General features: G+C 42.5%; 1 protein-coding gene across 5 annotated transcripts in view; it reads right to left on the bottom strand.

The window, feature by feature from the left end:
* Positions 1-7,951: 7,951 nt before the first annotated feature.
* ptpn11b (protein tyrosine phosphatase non-receptor type 11b) overlaps positions 7,952-26,472 on the bottom strand; it is a 197,853-nt gene continuing 179,332 nt past the window's right edge. For all 5 annotated transcript variants that reach the window (XM_068017060.1, XM_068017061.1, XM_068017063.1 and 2 more), the window contains 4 exons: positions 24,933-25,084; positions 19,570-19,670; positions 12,408-12,514; positions 7,952-10,131 (listed from right to left, as the gene is read on the bottom strand). In XM_068017060.1, coding sequence (XP_067873161.1) covers positions 12,430-12,514; positions 19,570-19,670; positions 24,933-25,084 — 338 coding nt within the window. In that variant the 3' untranslated portion in view covers positions 7,952-10,131; positions 12,408-12,429. The remainder of the gene's footprint in view (positions 10,132-12,407; positions 12,515-19,569; positions 19,671-24,932; positions 25,085-26,472) is intronic.

The following is a 26,472-nucleotide window of genomic DNA, read 5'->3' as shown; positions in this document are numbered from 1 at the left end:
ATGCTGCTAACTATAATTCTAAGGTTACTAAACACTTTAGTTCATGACTTTATTGCTGACATTTTCTTTGATAATTGCCAAGAAAGGGTTAATTAATTCACTCTGCAGGTTGTGCACATTCCAATGGGAGGCCTGGTCAGAATCCTGGAACACTCTACCTAACAGCATTCTGAGAATCTTCATATGATTAATGAGGAACATAAGAAATAGGAGCAGGAGTAAACCGTACAGCCCCTCGAGCCTGCTCCACCATTCAATACGATCATAGCTGATCTTCTGCCTCAACTCCACTTTCCCGCCCACTCTCTTGATTCCCTGAATCTGTGTATCTCAGCCTTAAATATATTCAATGATTGAGAATCCACAACCCCTGGGGTACAGAATTTCCAAGATTCACAACGCTTTGAGTGAAGAAATTTCTCCTCACCTCAGATTATCGTCCCTTTATCCAGAGACTGTGCCCCCGTATTTAGATTCCCCAGCCAGGGGAAACAACCTCTCGATATCTTCCCTGTCGAGCTCCTTCAGAATCTTGTATATTTCATTGAGATCACTTCTCATTCTTCTAAACTCCAGAAAGCAGAGATCCAATTTACTCAGCCTCTCATTATAGGACCACCCCTTCAACCCAGAAACTAATCTAGTGAACCTTTGCTGTACCACCTCCAAGGCAAGTATACTCTTCCTTAAATATGGAGACCAAAACTGCACACAGTATTCCAGATGTGGTCTTATCAAAGCCCTGTACAACTGTAGCAAGACTTCCTTATTCTTGTACTCCAATCACCTTGCAATAAAGGCCAACTTACCATTTGCCTGCCTAACTGTATTTCTTGTACGAGCACACCAAAGTCTCTCTGAATATCAACGTTTACAAGTTTCACTTTTTAAAAAATATTCTGCTTTTCTATTCTTACTACAAAAGTTAATAACCTCACACTTTCCCACATTATACTCCATCTGCCACCTTGTTGCCCACTCACTTAACCTGTCTATATCTCTTTGCAGTCTCTCTGTGTCCTCCTTGCAGCTTACATTTCCGTCTTGCTTTGAATCATCAGCAAACTTGGATACATTACTCTCAGTCTCTTAGTCTGTCATTATATAGATTTTAAATAGCTGAGGCCCCAGCACTGAATCTTGTGGCATTCCACTAGTCACAGCCTACCAACTTGAAAATATGCCATTTTATCCCGACTCTTTGCTTCCTGTCCATTTACCAATCCTCTATCTATGCTAATATATTACCCCTAACTCCATGCGCCCTGATCTTGCGTATTAACCTTTTGTGTGGCACCTTATCGAATGCCTTTGGAAATCCAAGTGAGACTGGTTCTCTCTCATCTACCCTAGTAGTTACATCCTCAAAAAACTCAATAAATTTATCAAACGCCATTTCCCTTTTGTAAAACCATGTTTTCTTTGTTAGATCTAATGATTTTCTAAGTGCATTGTTAAGACTTCCTGAATAATAGATTCCAGTGTTTTTCTGACAACTGAAGTCAGGCTAACTGGCCTGTGGTTCCGTTTTTCTCTCTTTCTCCTTTCTTGAGTAGCGCTGCACTATTGGAAGGGTAGTACTGATGAAGCAGTGCGCTGTTGCAGGGACTATACTGAGGGAGTGCTGCACTGTCAGAGGAGCAACGAAGAAAGCCCACCACCACCTTCTCAAAGGCAACTAGGGATAGGCAACAAATGCAGGCCTTGCCAGCGATGCCTACATGTCGCGAATGAATGAAAAAATGCTAATTATAACTGTACATAGTATACTATATATAAAACCAGAGATGAAAGTCTGTGAGCAAATTTTAGACATTAACTAATGGCGTAGACTATATAGTAAGGCCAGGTGGCCCTCTGACAAAACTTAAGACAAAGAGGTTAAGGATTTGCTCGGAGTCCTTGATAAACATTCTTGTCAAACTTTTGATCAGTGTTCCTACTTTGTGCAGTGATGATTGGACTAATTTCCATATTCAAAGATTTAGGTTAGATAATTTTCATATGTTTGTACCAGGAAATTTTTTAAAAAGTGATCCATTGCCTTCTGAGCCATGTGTTGGCTATGGTCTCACTGTAGTCCTTTGAAAGGGAGCTTGCTAAGTTCCCGAGTGAAGAGGATACAGAGGTGAATTATTAATTAGCTGTATTGATAATACGTGTCGGTTATTGCAGTGACAAGAAGCTTTGCTGTGTTACGTGGCGGGTTGGAGTGGAATTCCCCAGAGTATTTCCTGAATGATTTGCAGATTGTTCTGTTTCTTTTTACTACTCCCTTATGGTTAGATAGTACATATAGTTGCATTCCACCTGGATGGGTAGGGCTTGTCCAAGCCTGATGGGCTCTTCCCATCCGCTTGTATGTTCATATGTAAACCCTGAGCAGACTTAACAGAATCTAGAATTTAATGTCACAGAAATTGTCCTTGATGTATTGCTCTGGAACTTGTGGGGTTTTTGACAGAAAATTTTTGACAGCTCCAAGATTAGTGCATGTGCAGATTAACATGGAAATCTTGAAGATGCAATCTGTCATTCGCTGCTGTGTGGAACCCACACCCACCCCCCAAACAAAGCTGGCAATCAGTAAAATCAATTGATTTGGCCAAAACCTGAAAAGAAATAATACAATTGCACGAGGAAAAGTTTTCTTGGTTGATTGTGGATAATAATTTGCTAAGTAGTTCTCTCCTCTAGTGGGGAGTAGAATCATCTACTTCTTCTTTGGCCTCCTTGTGTCAGGAGACAATGGGTAAGTGCCTGGAGGTGGTCAGTGGTTTGTGGAGCAGCGCCTGCACAAGGAAAAGTTTTCTTGGTTGATTGTGGATAATAATTTTTTGCTAAGTAGTTCTGCCCTCTAGTGGGGAGTAGAATCAAAGATGAAAATTGGGTACAGTCTTTCCAACTTCTGGAAATACATGGACGACTGAGTTAAGTGACAACCAAAGGCCTGTTTGTTTGAAATCATGATTTCTTGGGATTGTTACTGATCATTTATTCTAGCAGAAGCAAAATACTGCAGATGCTGGAAAACTGAAATAAAAGCACAAAATGCTGGAAACATTCAGGTCAGGCAGCATTTATGAAGAAAAGAAAGTTGGGTTAACGTTTCAGATTGATCAAGTCATTGATCTGAAATGTTAATCAGACCCTCCTTTCCCCAAAGATGCTTCCTGACCTGTTGAGTGTTTCCAGTATTGTCTGCGTTTATATCCCATCGTTTATTGGGTCTGATACAAAATATACCAGTAAGGTAAATAACACAAAATAATCAGGGGTAATGGTTTAGAAATTAATCTCTACCCTCAGAATGATGAGTTGAAATGTCTGTACATAGATGATACAATACCGAGAACTAATGAGTAACACTGGCCACACAACTCACAAGTACTCTGCCAGCTGTGATTTATGCACTGCCCCTAAATACATTAATACAATTTATGAAATAGTTTCAATTAATTTTTAATTTTTTTTGGTGCTAATTTCTCCCTTATCGTCCACTCTTTAAACTGTAGCAGGAGTCAGCACTTTCATGAGGCAGGTTGCCTTCTGGTATTTTTCCCAATGGCCATTGTCATGCTCGGACTCCACCTGCCAAGAATGAGGCACATTAATTTTGTCATCAACATTGATTTTAAACTGTTACTGGAGTGAAGAAAGGACTTGTTAAACAGATCAGCCGTGGCTGGAAAAGACATTTGCATATTAACAGACAGTGTTTGGAAGGACAAAGCAGCCATTCCCTGACACACTTAACCTAGCAATATATGGTCAATTATAGCATTCCTCATGCCACCCCACAGAACAGGTAACTTGTTAGAGACCAGGAATAAAACAGGGACCTTCGGTTTTGTATGGATCAGCTTCATATTCCACTTACCAACAGTAACCCTCACTTTTTACTAACTGCAGCCAGCCTGTGCATGATGACACTTCCAAGCCATTACAGTGGTGTTGAAGTAATAGAAAATTGACCACATCAAAATATTTTTAAATACATTCAGGAAAAGGGGGAAGTGTTAAAAGCAGTTGGCTTACAAAAATAACTTTTATTTCATACAGCTCATTAAACCAAGTAGAATGAACCATTAATGCAGACACAATGCATATCATACAAGGACAATAGGTAGTTTTGATCAATTGATTCTTATGGCTGGATTGGAGTGATGGCACCTTTTCTACTCAATTATTGCTGACTTCCAAGTGCTAATATTAATTAGTTCAACTATTAATTCATTCTACAGGATAGCTTTAAGATATTCCTGGCAGCAAATTATGCAGCAGTATATCCAAATATCAGGCGAGACCATATCTGTGGTCAGTGATTGTGGTTGATAGCCACATCAACCAAAGTGCCTTTATATTCACAAATCCAAGTATAAGGCTCTTATTTTTAAATCTTAGGATTCAAATGAATATTTCCTCCAACTCAAGAAACCCATTAGCTAAGCAAAGGGTAGTACTTGTAACCTCTGAAGTGTCTCAGCGGCTATCTGCCTGGAAAGTGTTCTGGTTCACTTTATATTCTAGCTAGTCTTGACCACAATACTGTACCCTCTCCATTCATAGTTGTGCAGTTAATTGATGGGCTGCAACTGCAAGTTCATCGTTGCTTACGTATTCATATGATGGCTGCACTGGATGTTGTAAAAATGATAAGGGCAGCTGAGACAGCAAATGGAGTGTACAAGTGATACTGAGTACCTTTGGGCTACGAAAGAGATAATCAGCTGGGAATACTGCTCTTGGTCCCTATTTAGTCTCTTCTAGAAAGTGCACGTGTGGGTAACCTATAAGAACAAGATTGGGCTCAGCTTTGATGTTCCTAGGGTTGAAGGACTTGGAAAAAAAACCCTCAAGAATGGCTACTTGATTATGTGTGGTATTTGAGAAACTGCCATCTGTGGAACCGTACCTTAGTATGAGTGAGCATCTCAGGACAGGAGTGGAGAAAATTGGAAGGGGAAAGGATGATAAAAAGCAGTGAGGAGCTTGGAACATAAACACTACTTCTGCAATAACATTTAGATAAATAAGCATTTTAATCCCAAGTCCATCATTATTTTGGGGAGTTTTGACAGCTTCCAAAGCAGTAGGAAAGAACTTACATTTATATACTGCCTTATCAGCTCTGCAGGTTGTCCCAAAGTGCTTCACAACCAATGCATAACATTTGAAGTGTAGTACTGATGGTCCATTGGGATATGTAGTCATCATGTTGCTATTAAAAATAATGGAGAAAATTCTGCAATGCCTTTACCTTCTGAGCTAGAATTCTTGATCTGTTTGCTCAGCAGGTGAAACTCCATGTCAGGAGTACAAATTTGTAAACTACACCCTATTCTCCCAGGCGATTAGCTGAGTAGGGATATATTAGTCAGTTTTGATTACTGCACTAAAGGGACTGTTTTCAAAGAAATGAAGAGTAGTATTTAGTGAGAAATCTTTTCTTACTTTTATTTAAAAATGTTTTTCTTTCAAATAACAAATGCAAAGCATTTGCAGTTCTTCAGCTGCTTCTGAAAAAAAAAGTCAGATATCACAGGAGGGTCATCATCGCCTCAAAAGGTCAAAAACTAGTGGTTCATCTTCTGTTTTCCAGCAGATCCGAGAGACGAAAGAAAAAGTGTTAACTTTACAATAACACATCAAGCAATTTGCTCAACACAAGAAGGTATGACAACTAGTCTAGCGTTCATTATTAGCACAGCATAGGCATAACATTAAAAAAGTTTTATTGTCCAAAAAATGTGTTTTTAAACTACAATATAACATGAAAAATATTTGTGTGGTACCTGAGAACACTGGTGTCAAAGGAGCAATATCTTAGCATGACTGAGCATCTCAGGACAGTAGGAAGAAAAAGGTGATAAAAAGACCTGAGGAGTTTTGGGACACTGTTTTTGCAGTAGCGTTTTGATAAATAAGTATTTTAAACTAAGTCCAACTTCAAACTGGGGAGTTTTGACTTCTTCCAAAGCAGGAGGAAAGAATGCACATTTATATACTGCCTCATCAGTTCTGCAGGATGTCCTAAAGTGCCTGACAAGTAATGAATTACAGTTGAATTGCAGTATTGACAGTTCACTGAGATATGCAGTTACTATGCTGCTATTAAAAATATTGGAGAGAAAATTCTGCAGTGCTTCTATTCTCTTATGATAAGCCAAAAACCAGAAAGATGTAACATGAATGGTTTCTTGCATTTATTGTCACATTCTAGGCAGAATCAGCAAAGGTAAACTGTCGAACAAGACTATAATATCCAGTAGATATTCCCATAGAAAATGTTAATTTTTTAATTGACATTCTTTTTTACATATATAAAAGTAATACATTCATTAGGATCATGGCAAAGGGATGGAAACGTTGTAGCTGGGTTCAGCAAGTGCTGGTTTTGACAGCAGTTAATTTTATTTACTTTCCCTCTAACTGATGCCACTCTACGAATGTCTCTTTGCGATTTGGCCTCACAACACTCATTAAAGGTTCTAAATGGCTTTATGTCACTTTGCAGCGTACTCAGGGCCAGAAAACGGAATACCTGCATAGTGGCATAAGGTGCCATGTTGATAGTGCCTTAAAACACAATACTATGAGGTGTCCTCCAACGACAAGCTTATCCAAGGACCGACATTCTTTTTGGATTTGAGGGACAGGCAGCCCTTGAATCTCAAAACCACAAACAAGAAGAACATGAAACAAATGTCTTAATTTATCCTATTGGGAAGGCTAGAAAGATAAACATATCATTAAGCTCATATCTGTTTTTTGGGCTCAGATATTATGGTAACTCCGTGCTACTCCCACACATATATACAGATTTTGTTAGTCATGGGGCTGAATTTTATCAGCCCTCTAGGAACAGGCAGGGTGGTGGGGGGGGCACATAAAATCGCAAGGGAAGGTGGTGGGTGGCCATGTGAGGGCCTCATCCTGCTGCCATTGGCATTTTACCAGTGAAGGTGGGTGGGGAAATCCCTCCGCCTCATGGTGAGGTCACCCAGTAAAACCAGGCGACCTTCCTGTGATCTGGTGGGGAGGGGCTCATGGAGGGCCCCAGTGGCAAAGGCCATCCTGTGCTGTATCACCCCTGCCCCAACACCCACTCCCTGCCCCAACAACCCATCCCATCACACCCAAAAAACACTCGCTGGGGCTTGCCTAACTGGCACCTGCAAGCCCGCCCCACTTACCTTCACTCTGGGCCTCCAGCACTGCTCCTGGTCCCGGGCCTACTGCAGTTCCAACAGTGGTCACTGCTGCTGGTGGTGCTGCTGAGCTGTCAGTTCCCTTGATTGGCCAGAAACTGTTGGAGGTGGGCAGTTAATTGCCTGAACGTTTATAAATGCATCTGGGAGGCCCCGAAATGGCCGAGGCAGGGCTCCCCTCACCTTTCTGGCCCAGCATCGGGACCCTCACTGGCTGCATAAAATTCAGCCCATAGTCATTACAGCACAGAAGGCAACTTTTCAGCCCATCGAGTGTATGCCAGCTTTCTTAAGTACAGCAATCCAGTTAGTTCCATTCCCCAGCACTATCACCAAAGCCCTGCAAGTTTATTTCTCTCAAGTGCTCATGCAATTTCCTTTTGGAATCATTAATCATCTCAGCTTCCACCACCCTCGTAGGCAGTGAGTTCCAGGTCATTACTACTCGCTGTGCAAAAATGTTCCTCACTTGCCCAAAACCTTAAATTTGTGTTTCCTAGTCCTTGAACCATCAACTAATGGGAACTTTCTTTGTAAATTATTTGAAATAGTTATGTAGCTTTCACGCACGGGTTCGGCATCCACTGCCATCCAGTTCTTTCAGAATTCACAACACAGCAAAAGAATGATGCAGCTTAGGTAATGTTATTAATTCTGGAATAGTATTGGAAGAGTGCTTGAGTAACTGGCCAGATGTATAAAATCATATCTCGGCTTTAGAAATAATCAATATACAGAGCAACTGAAAAAAGGAAAATGTTTATTCTGCAGTACAATGGACCCTAAACCATAAGCGCCACACATTTAAAAAAAATAAAAAACCAGAGCGCTGAGGACAGATTACCTGCCCATCCTATTGATTGTGGAATTGCTCATAGCTTGGGTTGAAGGAAAAAGAGGTAGGAAAAGTATTATTTAAAATAATTGTTATACAAAAATAAACAGTCAAATTTTATCTTTTAAACCGGATTTGTCTTGGCAGGGATTCTGAAATATCTGTTGGGATTTATGAATTCTGGTTTAAAATGAGCTGAATTAAACCCAGCCTGAAAACTGTTAAAAGACATGCACTTTGTACTTAAAGTTTTAAAAAGCCCGAAAATGCACAAGTACAAAGATGGACAAACAACTTAAGTATTTTTGTTTGTATATATATTTTAAATTAATGAATTATTGGATTGCAATCTTTATCGATATTATAATGGGAGTGTCAGCATTGATATGCAATCTTTAATATATAAAGAAGCTGGAGGAATAAATTTGTTGTGTTATATTCATTGAGCTACTGAGATGCTGCAAAGCTAATCCCATAAGGTCACAATCCCATAATCATTAACTTCATTTATAAATAGAAATATAACCTATTAAACGTACAGAAAGAGCCAGGCTTTATGGTAAATTAGTCTCCAATATAACATTATTAGGGTTTAACATGCTGCTGAGATTTTCACCATAACTCCCTATTGAGAAGATAGAAAAATGTCAGCTAGAAGTGAAAGGTAGCTCAGAAAACATAGTAAGGAATACCAAAGGGTTTCTCTGCTCTCATTAACAGTCAATTATTATAATTAAAAAACATATATAAAACAAAATTTACTTACTAAAATAATAAATTTTGAGTTGCAAACAGAGTACTGCATTGGTTAAATATGAAGACTATATTCACCAAAAGACAGACCTGGACTCAATAGGGCTAATGGCCAATAAATCAGCTGCACACAGTAAACAAAAGCTTTCAGGTTAGGTTATTGATGAAAAAGTTTCTTCCCATTTCACCACTTCTCCAAATACACTATTTTCTACATGTAAGAATTTACTATTTAACAAATGCTGGTTTAAAACTATAAATATCAACATATACTGGGTGAGCTGTGATTGTAACTGGTGGCATGTTAGACAGCATCCTATTTAATTTACTTTGAGGCAATTATCATATAGTTAACACTGAAAACATATCAAAATTGTAAGAGAACCCGCTATTCATATTAGATCTTACAAAGCAAAGCTACACTATTCTTTTGTTATATAAACAATGGCTTTTAAGAAAATTGTCTTCACTCAGCACTGAATGCCTTATTAATGCCGTGATCAACAGACTCTTAAATTAAAAAAAAAAACATGCAAACCTTTGGCTATAGTAGATGCAACCACTAATTTTAATATGGGGAAGTGCCATTCTATCAAAATTTACTCAATGTGCATGATTTGTCCCAGTGAACACTTGGGCAAATGCCAATATAACAGAACCCCAAAGGTTCTGCAATTTTTGAATTTCCAAAATTGTTACAATAATATTACTGCCATGCATAAAAATAGGAATCAAACATATGATGGTTTGAACTTCTACTCAAATTCTGAGTGGCAGTACCACATTATCCCTGCTGGTGGTACTGTTGCTGAGTTTATAAAACCCTCCATCACCAGAACTGCTGTAAACTGAACAGTGCCGCCAGCACACTTTTCACAGTACTTCAGCTGTTTCTAATCTGCATATTAAAACACATTTGCAAAATGTAATGGTCATAATTTATCTTTTCATTTTAAGAACATGCAGTACAGCAGATGATAAAAATAATGGGTTTATAGTATTCCGAGTCAAATATTTTGGTTCTCTTTTTCTAAATGCATCCCAATGCATTGTTTAGATAGTCATGAAAGCTTGAACAGAAGAAAACTAAACTTCACTGTTTATCAGTTTCAAGAGGCACTTAAAGTACATATATAAATACAAGCTGACAAATGACAGTGTAATTTAAAAAAATTATTTTGTCTTGTTAATAAATTAAACAGTCTTTATAAGGCAGTTCTCTGTAGATATTTGGTTCATAGAATTGCACTGCACAGGGATCCAGAGGCAAGCTGGGACAGAGTATTTCTCGTTGCAGATGCAGGCAGAAGCTTTACGTAAACAGAAGTAATTCTGGGGAGAACAAAAATAGGACATTAAGATGACAGCATCATTCTTGTGACTGCTGAAGTTTAAGATGGGGCAAGGGAAATTAGAAGGTAGGAAAACTCGCAACAACAAATCTGATGTCAAACAACCATTGCAAAATCTTAATCTATGACTAAACTCTTCATCGTTATACAGGATACACATCACATCTGATGAGTAATTACCAAGTCTGCTACATAAATACAAAATTAGTTCAAGGTTCATTTATGACATAAAAGTTGAGACCAAAGATAACTTACATTTGTAAAGTGACACTGAAGTATGAAGGTGCTTAACAATGAAGGTAAAGGGGATACCAAGTAGAAACAAGAGGGATTATAGTGATGGGGTGGGGGTGGGGTGTGAAAGACCAAATCACAGTGGAAGACAGAGGATTCAAAATATACCTGAAGGAAGTGAGCTAGAGTGGTTTTGGAAGAGTGTTTGAGAGAGCAGAGGTTAGTGAACAACTTTTTGTCGAGTTGAGGGAGTGGGGATGGAGTACGCCGGAGGAACTGAGGGTGTGGAGTGAAAAAATGGCCTAGTCAGTAAAGAAGATTTGAATGGTAATGAAATTGTAAGATCAAAGAGGAGGCCATGTCTGTGGCTGACGGAGTTTAATTGAAGTATGAGGTCAATGAAGGAGTGGACAGCTGAGAAATAAGATGGTTGCACTTGGAGGTTGAAGTCTGTAAGAAAATAAAACTCAGTATAGAGATTGATCGAGTCCCAGAGGGAAGAGATTTCAGTGAGGAACATGAACATGGTTGTAGACAATGAAAACTTTAAAGGAGATGTAACAGGAATGGTAAAGTATGAGATGCACAGATGAACAGCTGGTGGAGTAAAGGCATAGGCTGAGATCGGATCTGGAGGCGATTGCCATTATGGTGGTTTGAGCGGGAGATGTGGTGGATTGAATGACCAGACATGAGCCTTGTTAAATGGGAGTCAGCAACAGTAAGGCAGGTTTTAGTCAGGCCATGATGTGGATGCTCACCTCCATTAGAGTTAGGGAGAACCTTGTTTGTGAGGGAGTGGACATTCTACACAGCAATGCTGAGGGGTCAAATAGCTCTCATCCCACTGGATTGGGTTGGGGAAGGTGTCTGAATTGCCAGGGTTAGTTGGTGTGGGGGGAGGAGAAGGCATGGGGAGAAAGCTGGAGAAATTGACCTTCAGGGAGCATGGCAGGAGGCTGGATGTAAGGAATGAAGAAAGAGGCAGTTTCAGAGACTGCTTGGAGTAACATGGTGAGCATGGTAAAAGATGCCCAGATCAAAGCATATGGAGGCCGTGGGGAAACAGGGTAGAGACAACTTTGGAATTCAGCAAGAAAGTCGTGGAGTGAAGTTAGGAAGATCTAAGCAGGCATGGTGTAATTCAGAAGGAAAGGGGACAGTGAGGAAGATACTAAAAGAGAAGAACCACAAGATGAGGTGGAGAGTCGATATGCCAAGAATAAGCGAGAGAGAGAGAAGCAGGGGTGCTCAGATCAGAAGGCAGCCTTCAAAACAAGGTACAATAAAGTGGTTAAGGCGGCACATGGCATCCTTATTTTTATTAGGCAAGGCATGGAATATAAGAGCAGGGAGGTTATGTTAGAACTGTATAAAACACTAGTTAGATCACAGCTTGAGTACTGCATAGAGTTCTGGTCACCACACTATAGGAAAGATGTGATTGCACTGGAGAGGGCGTAGAGGAGATTTACGAGAATGGTGTCAGGACTGGAAAACTTTAGCTATGAGGAAAGAGTGGATGGACTGGGGTTGTTTTCCTTGGAACAGAGGAGGCTGAGGGGTGACTTAATTGAGGTGTATAAAATTATGAGGAGCCTAGATAGAGTAAATAGGGATGACCTATTTGTCTTAGCGGGGGTGTCAAAAATCAGGAGGCATAGACTTAAAGTAATTGGTAGAAGAACTAGTGGAGAGATGAACAAACAATTTTTCACCCAGAGGGTGGTAGGGACCCGGACTCACTAACTGAAAGGGTGTTAGAGGGAGAAAAGTACTTGGATGTCTCCTTGAAGAGCTGGGACCTACAGGGCAACAGACCAAGCGCAGGAAGGTGGGATTAGGCTGGGTAGCTTGTAAATTTTCTATGATTTCTATGAACATGAACGCAGGTAAACAAGGAGCATTTTACAACAATGTGGGTGCCAATAATTATTAGTGGAACTTTAAAAAAAAAAAATGTGCACATTGTAAATAAAAATAAAAAGTTACTAGTGTTGTTAGTGTGCTTATTATACGTACAACCACTCTACTCTTGGTGCTTTTATCTCTTTGTGTTGCTGCTTCCTGATGATTTGGGACTTTTGATGTTTAGATTTTCATAAAGACAGGCTGGCTCTTCTTTCAATCTTCAGAATAGGAGAAAAACAATGATTTTTAATTTTACATGATTTCATAAATGTGACTATAAATTGCCCAACAGAAGAGGACTGAGGTTTTGTAAGTCATTCACTCCATTGCCTTGGTACTTGGATAGTTTCGGTATATTTCCTTGTGGTTGTGGTCCCACAACACAGAATTGCTCATAATACAGCACGCAATTGGTCAGCTCACAAAAAGAAACCATTATGCACTGAAGTACATCACTTTCTGAGCTTGGGGTTAAAGCACATTACTGAGAAGGCTTTACTTTAGATCTGATTCTGTTGTCCCGAATTGCGGATGCATGCAGGAAATGCTGGATTCCATACTGTAATACCCTCACATTCACATGTACAAAAAGTGTTTGGGCCTATATATGCTATCTATCGGTGTCTATGCATGACACAATAATTCATAATTTGGTGTTCGCAGTCCTCTTATGTTCATCTTCACTATGTGGTCACTATAAAACTCTAAGCTGCCAATTGTTAAAAGTCAGAAAATACATATCCGAACTATAAAATTGATCAAAATTCAGCACTAATCATATACCACAGGATAAATAATGCAGGAAGTGGAAGTGAATCACTGGTCCTGTAGGAGATTCAACTGTAACTTGATACTGCTCAACATGGATAATTCAGTCCATAAAGAGGAAAATGCATCTTGAGACCACAAAATTCACCCCAAAGACCCCAAACAAAAAGAAACAAAGGGCTAAAAATATCATTGGCACCCAGTTTGGGCATAGGGGTAGGAATTCATGATCTGCCTGCACCCGTTCCCATTTAGACAGGCAGCCCACAAACTTTTTTATTCATTCGTGGGATATGGGCATCACTGGCTAGGCCAGCATTTATTGCCCATCGTTAATTGCCCTTGAGAAGGTGGTGGTGAGCTGCCTTCTTGAACCTCTGCAGTCTACGTGAGGTAGGTACAGCAACAGTGCCATCAGGAAGGGAGTTCCAGGATTTTGACCCTGCGACAGTGAAGGAACGGCGATATAGTTCCAAGTCGGGATGGTGTGTGGCTTGGAGGGGAACTTGCTGGTGGAGGTGTTCCCATGCATCTGCTGCCCTTGTTCTTCTGGGTGGTAGAGGTCGCGGGTTTGGAAGGTGCTGTTGAAGGAGCCTTGGTGAGTTGCTGCAGTGCATCTTGTAGATGGTACACACTGCTGCATCTGTGGTGAAGGGAGTGAATGCTGAAGGTGGTGGATGGGGTGCTGATCAAGCGGGCTGCCTTGTCCTGGATGGAGTCGAGCTTCTTCAGTGTTGTTGGAGCTGCATGCATCCAGGCAAGTTGAGAGTATTCCATCACACCCCTGACTTGTGCCTTGTAGATGGTGGACAGGCACTGGGGAGACAGGTGAGTTACTCGCCGCAGAACTCCTACTTGACCTCATCCTCACCAATCTACCTGTCGCAGATGCATCTGTCCATGATAGTATTGATAGGAGTGACCTCCACATAGTCCTTGTGGAGACAAAGTCCTATCTTCACATTGGGGATACCCACCATCTTCTTGTTAGCTCTATCCCCATGCTAAATGGGATAGATTTCGAACAGATCCAGAAACTCAAAACTAGGCATTGATGAGGCGCTGTGGGCCATCAGTAGCAGCAGAATTGTATTCAACCACAATCTGTAACCTCATGGCCCGGCATTTCCCCAATCTACCACACCATCAAGCAGGAGGACCAACCCTGGTTCAATGAAGAGTGTAGGAGGGCACGCCAGGAGCAGCACAAGACATACCTAAAAATCAGGTGTCAGCTTGGTGAAGCTACAACACAGGACTACATGCATGCCAAACAGTGGAAGCAGCATGCAATAGAAAAGGGCCAAGCGATCCCACAACCAACAGATCAGATCTAAGCTCTGCAGTTCTGCCACATCCAGTTGCGAATGGTGGTGGACAATTAAACAACTGACAGGAGCAGGAGGCTCCACAAAATATCCCCATCCTCAACGATGGGAGGGCCCAGCACATCAGTGCAAAAGACAAGGCTAAAGCATTTGCATCCATCTTCAGCTAGAAGTGCTGAGTGGATGATCCATCCCGGCCTCCTCTGGTGGTCCCCAGCATCACAGATGTCAGTCTTCAGCCAATTCGATTCATTCCACGTGATATAAAGAAACAGCTGAAGGCACTGAATACTGCAAAAGCTATGGGCCCAGACAATATTCCGGCAATAGTACTGAGGACCTGTGCTCCAGAACTTGCTGCGCCCCTAGTCATGTTGTTCCAGTACAGCTATAACACTGGCATCTACATGGCAATGTGGAAAATTGGCCAGGTATGTCCTGTGCACAAAAAGCAGGACAAATACAACCCGGCCAATTACCACCCTGTCAGTCTACTCCCGATCATCAGCAAATGGATGACAGTGCTATCGTGCGGCACTTGCGCAGCAACAACCTGCTCACTGACGCTCAGTTTGGGTTCCGCCAAGGCCACTCAGCTCCTGACCTCATTACAGCCTTGGTCCAAACATAGGCAAAAAAGAGCTGAATTCCAGAGGTGAGGTGAGAGCGACTGCCCTTGATATCAAGGCAGCATTTGACCGAGTATGGCATCAAGGAGCCGGGGCAAAACTGGAGTCAATGGGAATCGGGGGAAAAATCTCTGCTGGTTGGAGTCATACTGAGCACAAAGGAAGATGGCTGTGGTGTTGGAGGTCAATCATCTCAGTCCCAAGACATCACTGCAGGAGTTCCTCAGGGGAGTGTCTTAGGCCCAACCATCTTCAGCTGCTTCATCGATGACTTTCCCTCCATCAGGTGGTCAGAAGTGGGGATGTTCATTGATGATTGCACAATGTTCAGCACCATTCACAACTCCTCAAATACTGAAGCAGCCCATGTCCATATGCAGCAAGACCTGGACAACATCCAAGCTTGGGCTGATAAGTGGCAAGTAACATTCACACCATACAAGTGCCAGGCAATGACCATGTCAAACAAGAGAGAATCTAACCATCTCCCCTTGACGTTTAATGGCATTACCATCACTGAATCCCCCACTAACAACATCCTGGGGGTCACCATTGACCAGAAACTGAACCGGAACAGCCACATAAATGCTGTGGCTACAAGAGCAGGTCAGAGGCTGGGAGTTCTGCGGCAAGTAACTCACCTCCTGTCTTCCCAAAGCACAGTGGCAGCAATGTGTACCATATACAAGACGCACTGCAGCAACTCAGCAAGGCTCCTTCGACAGCACCTTCCAAACCTGCAACCTCTACCACCTAGAAGGACAAGGGCAGCAGATGCATGGGAACACCACCACCTGCAAGTTCCCCTCCAAGCCCCACAGCAGCCCGACTGGATCAAAATCCTGGAACTCCCTTAACAGCACTGTTGGTGTATCCACATCCCAAGGACTGCAGCAGTTCAAGAAGGCAGCTCACTACCACCTTCGGAGGGAAATTAGGGATGGGCAACAAATGCTGGCCGGGCCTGCAACGCCCACATCCCACGAATGAAATAAAAAAAAAAAACCACAACCATCTTCTTTTGTGCTAGATATGACTCCAACCAGGGGAGAGTTTTCTTCGATTCCCATTGACTCCAGTTTTTCCTTGACGTCATACTCGGTCAAATGCTGCCTTGATGTCACTCTCACCTCACCTCTGGAGTTCAGCTCTCTTGTTCATGTTTGGACCAAGGCTGTAATGAGGTCAGGAACTGAGTGGCCCTGGCAGAACCCAAACTGAGCATCAGTGAGCAGGTTATTGCTGAGTAAGTGCCACTTGACAGCACTGTTGATGACACCTTCCATCACTTTGCTGATGATCAGGGATAGACTGATGGGGCAGTAATTGGCCGGGTTGGATTTGTCCTGCTTTTTGTGCTGCCTCCTTGTTTACATGATTTCAGCGTGCAGCATGGAGGATGTCCTGCTCCAACATGGCAGAGGGCATCACACAGAGCTTGGAGCCTATCCTTCCCAGTGTAGAAGTGAGGGCCAAACCCATGCAGCACGGCTGGGTTCACAAGTGCTGCCAATGTCTGGTAGCCGCCATCTCAGCTTCCAATGCAGCATGGATGGGTGTCTCAGATGCATGTTACATTGGGGAACAGTGGATCCATGGTGGTAAAGGGAAGTTGCCCTATAGGAACCGGAGTCTGAGCAGGGGCTCTCAAACAGCCCATCCAGTGCGAAGGGGTCCAGGATGCATCCTTCCTGCCTCTTCCTGAGATGGCCTCAGGATTCCTGGTAGCAATGGCTGCAACCTCAGGATGGCGATGTCATGGAGGACGCTGCAGACCAACACGAACTCAGACATCCGCTCCGCATGTACTGGAGGGCTTCCCTCAAGAAGGCCAGGCATTGGAAGCAGTGCTTCAGCATGGCAATAGTCTGTTCCATGATGTTCATGGCGGCTCCATGGCTCTTGTTATATGCGGGCTGTCCTCATGTGGTTGGGTGGCGGAGTGGAGTCATGAGCCACATGTACAGGTGGTAACCTTTGATCCCTGAGCAGCCACCCTCTGGCTCTCTTTGGAGGCGCAAAGTTGGTGGGAGTAGCAGACTGTCTCAGAATGAAGGCATCGTGATTGCTGACATGATAGCGGGCATTCACTGACACAATGTACTGTTCATGGTCACATACCAACTACATATTAATTGAATGGTAGCCCTTCTGGGTCGGATACCTCACCATTGACATTGGGGGGGGGGGGGGGGGTGGGGGGAGGGCGGTGGAAGCCTGCAGAGCCAGGTGCGTGCAGTCAATGGCGCTCTGCACCACTGGGAGTCCAGCTATCGTGGCAAAGCCACCTGCCCTCTCATCCTCTTTCTCCCTGCTAAGGGAGAGAACGTATTCTCCTCCTCACTTGACAAAGATGGCCTCCGCAATCTCCTGGGTAAAGGCCTGCTACCCGACCCGAACCAGACAGGACCAGACGGCATGTCGGGTTCGGGTTGGGTCGCTCTTCCGGGTCTGGCTTTTGGGCTCAGGTCGGGCAGTGTCTGGGTCGGACACTGTACTCCACGGACTCTGAGTCTGCGCAGTGAGTGTCTCTATGACGTCATAGTGCTCATGCTGCAGCTGTGCAGCTTCCTTCCATTCCATCCATCCAAAAGTGCCAAGTACAGTGAGTGCACTATGGTTGGGCCGGGCATGGGTCGGGTCGGCACGGGAAAAAATGGAAGGACTGGGGCCAGGTGGGCTCAGGTCCGATGTGGTTCTGTCGGGTTTTTTTTTCAGACATGAGCAGGCCTTTACTCCTGGGTACATCAATGGATAGTGTACTAGAAAATGTTGGATATGTCAAGCTCTTCTGCCCAGAAAAATCCAAACGCACAGAAGTTCAATGCCACTGTGATCTTTATGCTCGCTGGCAGTGCTGTCCTCACCCTGGTGTGAGGCTCCAGATCGTGTTGAAGGAGGCGGCAAAATTCCAAGACCACCTCCTTGTTGAACTGGAGTCAACTCACGTATTGCTGCTGGGTTAGGTGGAGGTAAGAGAAGTGCTCTCAAAAATCCCTTGGTGGGTAGGGCCTTCTGTGCAGAGCCTTCCTCCACCTCCTTCTTCACAAAGCTTCTCTCCTCTGTGGCCACTGCTCCATTTGATTGTGTTGCAGATCCGGAGGCACTGCAATCAAAGTCCCCAAATCTCATTCAGAGTTGGGTCACCAGATCCCCCTCTAAGCTCCCTGAATGTGGGCAGCAGCTCACCAGAAAACCTCCGAAGACAAACCACAGTGGCTTTGCCACAGAGGTAAAATCAAAAAAGCACTTCACCTGCAAAATGGATGGCTGATCTTTTAAATAACGCTAGTAGTGGTCCCTAGTGTTGCTGAACTCATGATCAGCCGAGAGTGATTAGCACAGGCACTCAATGCACAAGCACAGACCAAGTTTGTGAAACGTGCATCGAATTAGCTGGAACAGCTGATTGATGTCACAATCATACATCTTCTTAAACTACCGATGCATGCACAGTACGCCTGCACTAGCAGCCTGACCAACATTGGGTAATGTGCGGAACACGCCGGAAGCCTGGCAGTGTGGCCTGCACCACTGTATTGCTTCAGGGCTGGTATCAGCCCAAAATCATAATCAAAATGCCACTTTGCAGCCCTGATGAAGAATAAAAACTAAGACCTGGAACTTGCGCTGTGCAACATTATTGTACAAAAGCTTAACATGTTTGTATCTACTCATCTGTTGCCACTTTATCAGAGGTGGTAACCTGTTTAAATCTTCTCTTAAATAGAGGATATAAGGAATATCATACTGTATTTTCCAGACTTATAGGGCACAGTTTATACTTTGGATGCGATTGGTGATCTGGATTCAAATTGTGCTAGTTTTGAGAGGTGTTTTACCCCTCAAGTATTTGCTCAAACTTATTTGCATATCACCAAACATAAAATCTGCTGTGAACCAATGCAATTGGGCAGAGTTTTAGAATGTAATTTTAAAAAAATGTTTGTGTTAAATATATCAAGGAATATTTTTAAGTGGTAACAGTGCAGTTTGATTAATGCAGCTGAAATCAGGTTTACCAAGAAAAATAAACATTTTTAATCAGTGTCTGGTCTACCCAATTTTAAATAACTGAAAATGACTTTATAAAAAAACCACACAGAACCATTGGCTTGTTATACTGATGTAGAGCAGTTCAGTTCATAGAAAATTAAAAAGGAATTATCTTTATGAGCTTTTACAATGTGCCTATTAGTGTTCTTGTGCCCCCAAAGAAGCTTAATTTTAAAAGCCTCCTCAAAAGCCCACAAACGGATGCAATGAGTAGAAACTCACAATGGTGATTAATTCAAACTGGGGCATGACCAGTTTTGTGGGTGGGTCCAGCTACTAGCACGATGTTTTTTCAACTAGCACAAATGATCATGGAAACTTGATTTGCACTGGATGTAATTTACGCTTGAAATTCTGCCATTTTTTGCACTGGTATGACTGATGTTGGGCGACTTGCGCTAAATAAAAGTTCAACTAACTGAAACCCCAGGCTAAACTGTACAAAAAGATATTACAGTACCTCTTTAATCTGCCGAAAACAGTATTACTTACGCAGATAAAACTCGAGGTGGGGCAGCATGTCTTTTTGTTTTAGCTTTCTCCATACGTGGATAGTGGATATTTGAATACTCTCGTTCCTTAGTTTTGTTTTTCTGGAAGAAACAATATTGAAATACTTCAAAAAGCCAGTATTGTAGCTATGTATTTACATGATATTCTGGAATTAATTACCCATGTTTTAAGGATGAATTTCCATAACATTTTTTAGTTTTCCCTGAAAGCTTTGATTACGTAAATGTCCTTTTTCTTGGGTGCTTAATTATTTACTTCTTACTGCTTTTAGCTGGCAATGGGACTGAAGAGCTGCAAATGATGGGGACTGTGTGAAAATGACCAAACAGCCTTTAGGGTGGGCCTGAACAGGGCCAATCTGGATCTGGAAAGATGCATGGCAGTTCAGCTGGGCTATAATCCGTGACAGAGACTAAACCTCAGGGAGCAAAACTTAATAGGTGTATTTCTAACAGGGGCTGAACAACTTAATTTCACCAGTCTCTTTTATTATTGCTATCTGTTGCTGACTGCCCATTTTCATTGGTAGATGTCTGAACAGAATTTCTGCTTGCTACTTATTGACTGGTATGTTCCTTGCCTGTTCAGGAATTATTTGTGGTTGTTTTATGAATATGAAATTTGAAACAATCAGCTCCAAAGAATTTTCAAAGTCAAAAGTGTGAGATCCATAATATCACATGATGGGCGAAAATGTGTCCTACAGCTACCACCAGTTTTATATATACTAGCTGGTCTCCCATAGCATTTATTTATCTTGAGCTAGAGGATACGCTAGGGGGAAAGAGAGTCTGGCACAAACGGAATATACGACCAAACAGGTTACCACAAGGCCTTTGCATTTGCAGGGCAGCTAATGCCTTTTTCAGGCCGATTCCCTGCACACCTGGAATTTGCCAGATTCCAATTTGGTAGCCAGGAGACCTCCAGTGAAGACTGGGCACAAAAGATTGCCTCACAATCTAAATTTTGCATCCAAAAAATGGGCGAACTGAGAGTGAATTTATTTTCCTCCGTCTTCTGATAAAAAAAGTTTCTCTCAACTTGAAGAGTGAAAGCACTTTCTGGCTGCCTACTATAACAGTTGCACATACTGTTGACAAATTGGCAATAAATGCTGGCCTAGCCAGCGACGTCCACATCTCATGAATGAATAATAAAAAAAATTAATCTAAACTCTATTTTTAAACAGTTCTGGTGAGCTGAGTGCATGCTGACTGTGTCATGAAGACCCTGCAACTGCCAAGAATGAGGTATATTAATTCATACGAACATTAATTTTAAACTGTTGCTGGAGTGAAGAAATTACTTGTTTAGAGATCACCAGCCATTTGTCTGGAGAACTTTTGCATACTAAGAGACGATGCTTGTGGAGACAAAGCAGCTACTCCTTGGTCCAATTAACCCAAAAGACATTGAAGGTGTAAGGAAGCTCACATTCCAGGGTCTGCTAAGATAGAGAATCCACAAACGCAGGAGTGGTTAAACCAGCTGGTCACATGACTAACCAGCTGGTCCAGGCTTTTTGAACTAGACACAGGACAGTTTGAAGTCAGACTGCAGATTGTAACCAAACTGGGAACAAGACAGCCTCTCTCTCACTTTCTCACAAACCTCCAGACCCAGTGAAGTCCCTTAAACCTCAAGAGAGAAAAGATTCCTACATCGAAACAAGTTGAAGCGTGCACTGGGCCCCAATGAACAGCAAGACTTACCAGCAACCAAAGACTTCACATTGAACTCAAAGAACTGTAATACAACCAGCTATTGCCTCAAACTTTTCCCCTTTACTCTTTCTAGTTTTCTGTCTCTATCTGCCTGTGTGTTTATTGTGTATGCATGCTAGTGGGGTCGCGTCACGTATTCATAGGCATTAACCGAATTAGAGTTTAAGATTAATAACCTTCCATCTTTCTTGTTTAAATCTAAGAAAACCTGCCTGATTTGATTTCTTTGCCTTGCAATTGGAGAGCAGTGAACAAGGATTCACTGAGGGGGAGCTAAAACAGTGTTTTAAAATTAAACCCGGTTACGGTAAACCAGGCAAAGCTAAGAGGGAACCCCTAGACCCTGGTTGTAACAGTAACCAGTTTATGTACTTCAGTGTTAGATGGGCTGAACGGAGCAGAATATGGACATTTTGAGAAGATGCTGCTGATTAAAATTGGGACTGTTTCCGACTTTCTCTCCCTTTAGTTAAGGCACTCCTTCTTGTCACTTTTTTTTTAATGTGGCTGAGTTTCTTTTTCTCTGTATGTGAAGTATATCTATCTTTCTTGCTTTCTCTCGTTACTTCATATTCTCACACACTCTCCCTTTCTTTCTGTAAGTTTTCTGCACCCTTACTTGCAATCTTTGACCTAGGAAATTGTCTGGATGCATGGAGCACGTTAGGAGTGATCACAGAATTGTTACAGTGCAGGAGGCAGCCATTCAGCCCTCGACCGGAATTTTACACCGCCCCAGCAGGTCAGGTGGTGGCGTGGGGGCTTCCGTCTCCGGACAAGTTTACGGCAGGGGGTGGGAATCGGCCCGCCTGCCCAAGGCCAATCAAGGCCCTTAAGTAGCCACTTAACGGCCACCTAAGAGCCCGTGCCCGCCTCCGTGGGTATTTTACCCATGGCGAACGGGTGTGCTGGGAATGTGAAAAGCCGCCCAGTGATAGCTGCCGGCCTGTCCACGCCCCAGGGAGGGCGGGGCGGCATGGCAGTCGGGCACAGGGTGCCGACTGAGGGCCGCCCCCGCCTTCCAACCCACCCCAGGACCCAAGACACCCCCCAAACGACCACTCCAGCCTCACCAGGGAAGGACCGATCCCACTGGTGAGGCATACCCCTACTTACCTTCCCTCCTCGATCCATGGCGTCGGCTGGGCTGCTGTCCCATCAGTGGCCATCGCTTCCGGTGGCGCTGCTGAGACTAAGAGCTGCTGGCCTGCTGATTGGCCGGCAGCTCACTGAGGTGGGAACTCCTCCCTCAAGTGGGTGGAAGTCCCGTCTTGGGACAATTAAAGCCCAGGGACCTGTAAAATACAGGACGGATCCCCGGGCTAGGCGGAAGCGGGTTCGACACTGACTTTCACGTCGGAGTCTGGCTCCTGTCCATCCACCATAAAATTCCGGCCCTCATGCCCGCATTGGCTCTCTGAAAGAGCAACTTCCTCAGTTCTCAGTGATCCCTGCAACTGAATGGATAGGCCCAAGACACACCCAAGCTTTATTATCATCAAGCCAGTGAGCCGTGGACACCTAATAGGTGTCCTAAGACAGCTTGGCGGCAAAGAGAAAGTGAATATCGGGATGCCGTGATGCAATTTACCACTATCGTGGGCAACATAGTTCCAGCTTGAAACCTGGATTAGATTTTCCACCGTGCGGTTTTGGCCAGCTAGCCAGCAGAGCATACCATCTGACTGCCTGACAGTACTGACGGATGACCCAATCCAGTTTGAGGGCTGTGTCTTGGTAACAACTGTCCAGCAGGCTCTGGGCAGAAAATCAGCATGCCGGGGTTCTGAGCTGTTGTATTATTGGGCAGCTCGGTCAACCTCCAGGCCTAGAGAAAAGGAAGGTTTGCATGGCGGGGGGGGGGGGGGGGGGGGGGTGCAGTCCATTCATGGTAGGGACAGGAGATCTGGTGCGGAAGCGGCTAGGTTGTTTTTGCGGAACCAGGAGGAGCGTTCTTGCTTCTTTCAGCCCCGCAAAAATAATTTAAAACTTACCTAGAGGTCCTCTCTAGCTGCATGCTCCACATAGTTGCTAAAATAGCAATCAGGGTCGTATGTATATCAGAAGACACCGTTTTGCACATTAACAGAGCATACCACCTGACTCAGGTAGATGCTTTGCCTTCCGAGCTACAGGTCTTTGGGAATATAGCATCAGCTATACCATCAGTGGGAATATGGTGGTAAGTCATGCCTCACAATTTTCTGGCAACTTTATTACATTTTATTTAGGCAGGAGGCCTCACAAGTTCCTCCCATGTCTCCCTTTCCCCCTCAATCTTCTGTGTTTTCTGTCATTTTGAATCTGTAAAAATAACTTTGAAAATAGTTTACATCAAAATTTACTTAGCAAAAAGCTCCAAAGTTCATTCTTTACCTTATTTGAAGTATGGAGGGAAAACAAGGTAATAATTTAGGGGTATGGTAGCATAGTGGTTATGTTACTGGACTCGTACTCCAGAGGCCTGGACTAATGATTTGTTATGTAAATTCAAATCCCACAACAGCTGGGAATTTAAATTCAAACAATTCAATAAATCGGGAGTAACTAGCAGCAGCAGCAATTGTGACCCTGAAACTATTGTCGTAAAAGTCCATCTGGTTCACTAATATCCTTTAAGGAAGGAAATCTATTATCCTGACCTGGTCTGGCCTATATGTGACTCCAGACCCACAGCAATGTGCCTGATACTGAACTGCCCTCTAAAATGGCTTAGCAAACCACTCAGTTGTATCTCAAGGACAATTTGAGATGGGCAATAAATGCTGACCTTGCCAGCAATGCCCACATCCTATGAATTAATAAAGAAAAAGCTGGCATGAACTGTTCACTTGTCAATCCTTACACTTGCTGCTGCAAGATATGCCGTTTACTCCTTTCAATTATTTTTTAACTCCCCCCACCCACCCCCCCCCCGAAGACTTTTATAATCACATATATACTTTATTAATCTGTATAAAACCTGAAATACTGAAAAGTTTTATTTGTATTCAGTGGCATGTTTCATGATTATAGCTGGTGAAAGATTACTCTGTGACAGGGTAGAATTGCACAATTTATGAAAAATATAGCATATACCAGTTAAGCTTCAAATATTTAAGATTCAAGTATTTAAATTTGGCTCTTGCCGAAGGGCAGCTAACAGATATAACACAGTAGAGGCATAGCGTGAGCACAGCACAGATCAGAATGATACATCTGTTCACTTCCAACTACCTTGTTTACTGCTGCTGCGTAGTGCAGAAAGTACTGAAATATTTATAGATCCAAGTTAGATACTGTACCAATGCCTGCTTTGAAGGAAAGAAGTTTTAAATCTAATTTTAAATAAAAGACAAATATTATAGGATACGAGTTTTCAGCCAATCCATTCTTGCTTTAAATAAGATTTGTACTTTCAAAATGCTGTAAGTTTTGGTAAAATGTAAACTTTAAATATTCGGAAACACCAGTCTTGCTATCAGTATTCCTTCAAGCAAACAAAGAGGTTTTTTCCTGTTTATTTTATGACATGAATCAGGCACAAAGGTTTTACCAGTCAATGAGAAAGGATTCTATCTTTTCTATTGTAAATTTTTAAACCCTCTCAAAGTGGGTGATATGTGACAAAATTACCTGTTCCTCCAGTAGCCTTTTCTGAACTGTCTCAATATATTGCTGTACAGCCATGTATATGAATTTATACTGAGCCTCTGTCTGTACCATTCCTGATCTTTGTTTTCGTACCATTTGAATCGTTTTAGGGATGTCTATATCACAGTCCAAACCTATTGAGGGAAAAGAAAAATGAAGGTTCCGTATCTTCATTTGAAAATAAAATTCTAATGAGCCCGAGAGCACAATCATCACAGGATTCTTGAAAGTTTATGCTTATTGGATTTTGAAATTAGCACCTGGAATTTCTATGGGGGTTCTCCTGATATTTTTTCACTGAAGTTATCAGTCTAAGTGAAACTCTTGTAGAAATGAAGTAAACAGATAAAAACAGCCAAATTCTCCTCCTAGATATTTATTTCCACAACTGTTGTTCTAATTGATGCCATTATTGGATGCTTCTTGTCACGATTTGAAGAGCACCAGATGATGCTGAGGCAGTGTAGAGGACTCTTTTACATTTGGCAGTTTTGTAGATTGGATAGCAGGAGAATCACATCTGTTTATCTTGGTAAAATGTACAATTCATGATTCTGCTGTTGGGATAAGAAAACTGTTTGTCATGTAAATGTGTAGAGGTGATGCAAGGGCATTGTTTTTCCAGAACTCAAACTGAAGACATTTCAAATATAAAAGTGTTTTGAGTTCTTGCTCCCTTAACTCAATATTGTGCCCCATACCTCATATGTGTAAATACCTTTCTCTTATGGTGCATTGGAGTAAATCCCCAAGTCATTTCTCTGTTGCTGTTTCTCCATTTATATATTTCTGGCCATGGTATAAAATTCTTTCAGAATATGCAAGATGAATTTATTTTCTCAATGTCTGCCTTTACTCGTCATGTCCTACATTTATGCCCAGCACAGGCACGATGGCCTGAATGGCCTCCTTCAGTCCTGTATGATTCTATGACTCACTTTTTAAAATCTAATTTTCTTTGCATGCTCTTTCTGCATGCAGCCAGAGATAGATTGGAATTACTGACATTAATAGATTGAAGCAAAAATTTTTAAAAAAAGAGGAAAAGCACAGGAACTGTATGTGGAAGGGGAGAGATGATAAGAAGGTAAGACAGATGGGGAAAGATGTATTGAAGGTAACAGCAATAATTAAACACTAGAATAAAAATAAAATGCTCGAGTTACAGTCTAGGCTGGGAGCAATGTAACTGGCTAGGGAGTTTTAAAATCCACCATATGTTCAGATATGACATACTTCCATCACAGGCAGATGAATAGCAGAGGGAGGGACAGTCGGATGAAACAAAATGAGTCACCTCTGGGCCATGCTCACTAACAGATACCGCGTGACAGTGCCAGAAGCCTAGAAGCAGTTTACTTGCCTTTACACAGAAATGCAAAATGGTTGGAAAGTGAGAACAGTCAAAAGAAGTGGTAAAAAGGATAAGAATTAAATTAATCTCCCCTATAAAGACACATTAAATGAAACAGGGCTGTATTTTGTTTCCTTTCTCATGTCTGGCTTCATGGCGGAGAGGGGG

The sequence above is a fragment of the Heterodontus francisci genome, chromosome 37 (genome assembly GCF_036365525.1).
Source record: "Heterodontus francisci isolate sHetFra1 chromosome 37, sHetFra1.hap1, whole genome shotgun sequence".
Classification (NCBI taxonomy): Eukaryota; Metazoa; Chordata; class Chondrichthyes; order Heterodontiformes; family Heterodontidae; genus Heterodontus; species Heterodontus francisci.
Note: the sequence above shows the minus strand (reverse complement) of the source record. Positions and strands in the feature narration are given on the sequence as shown.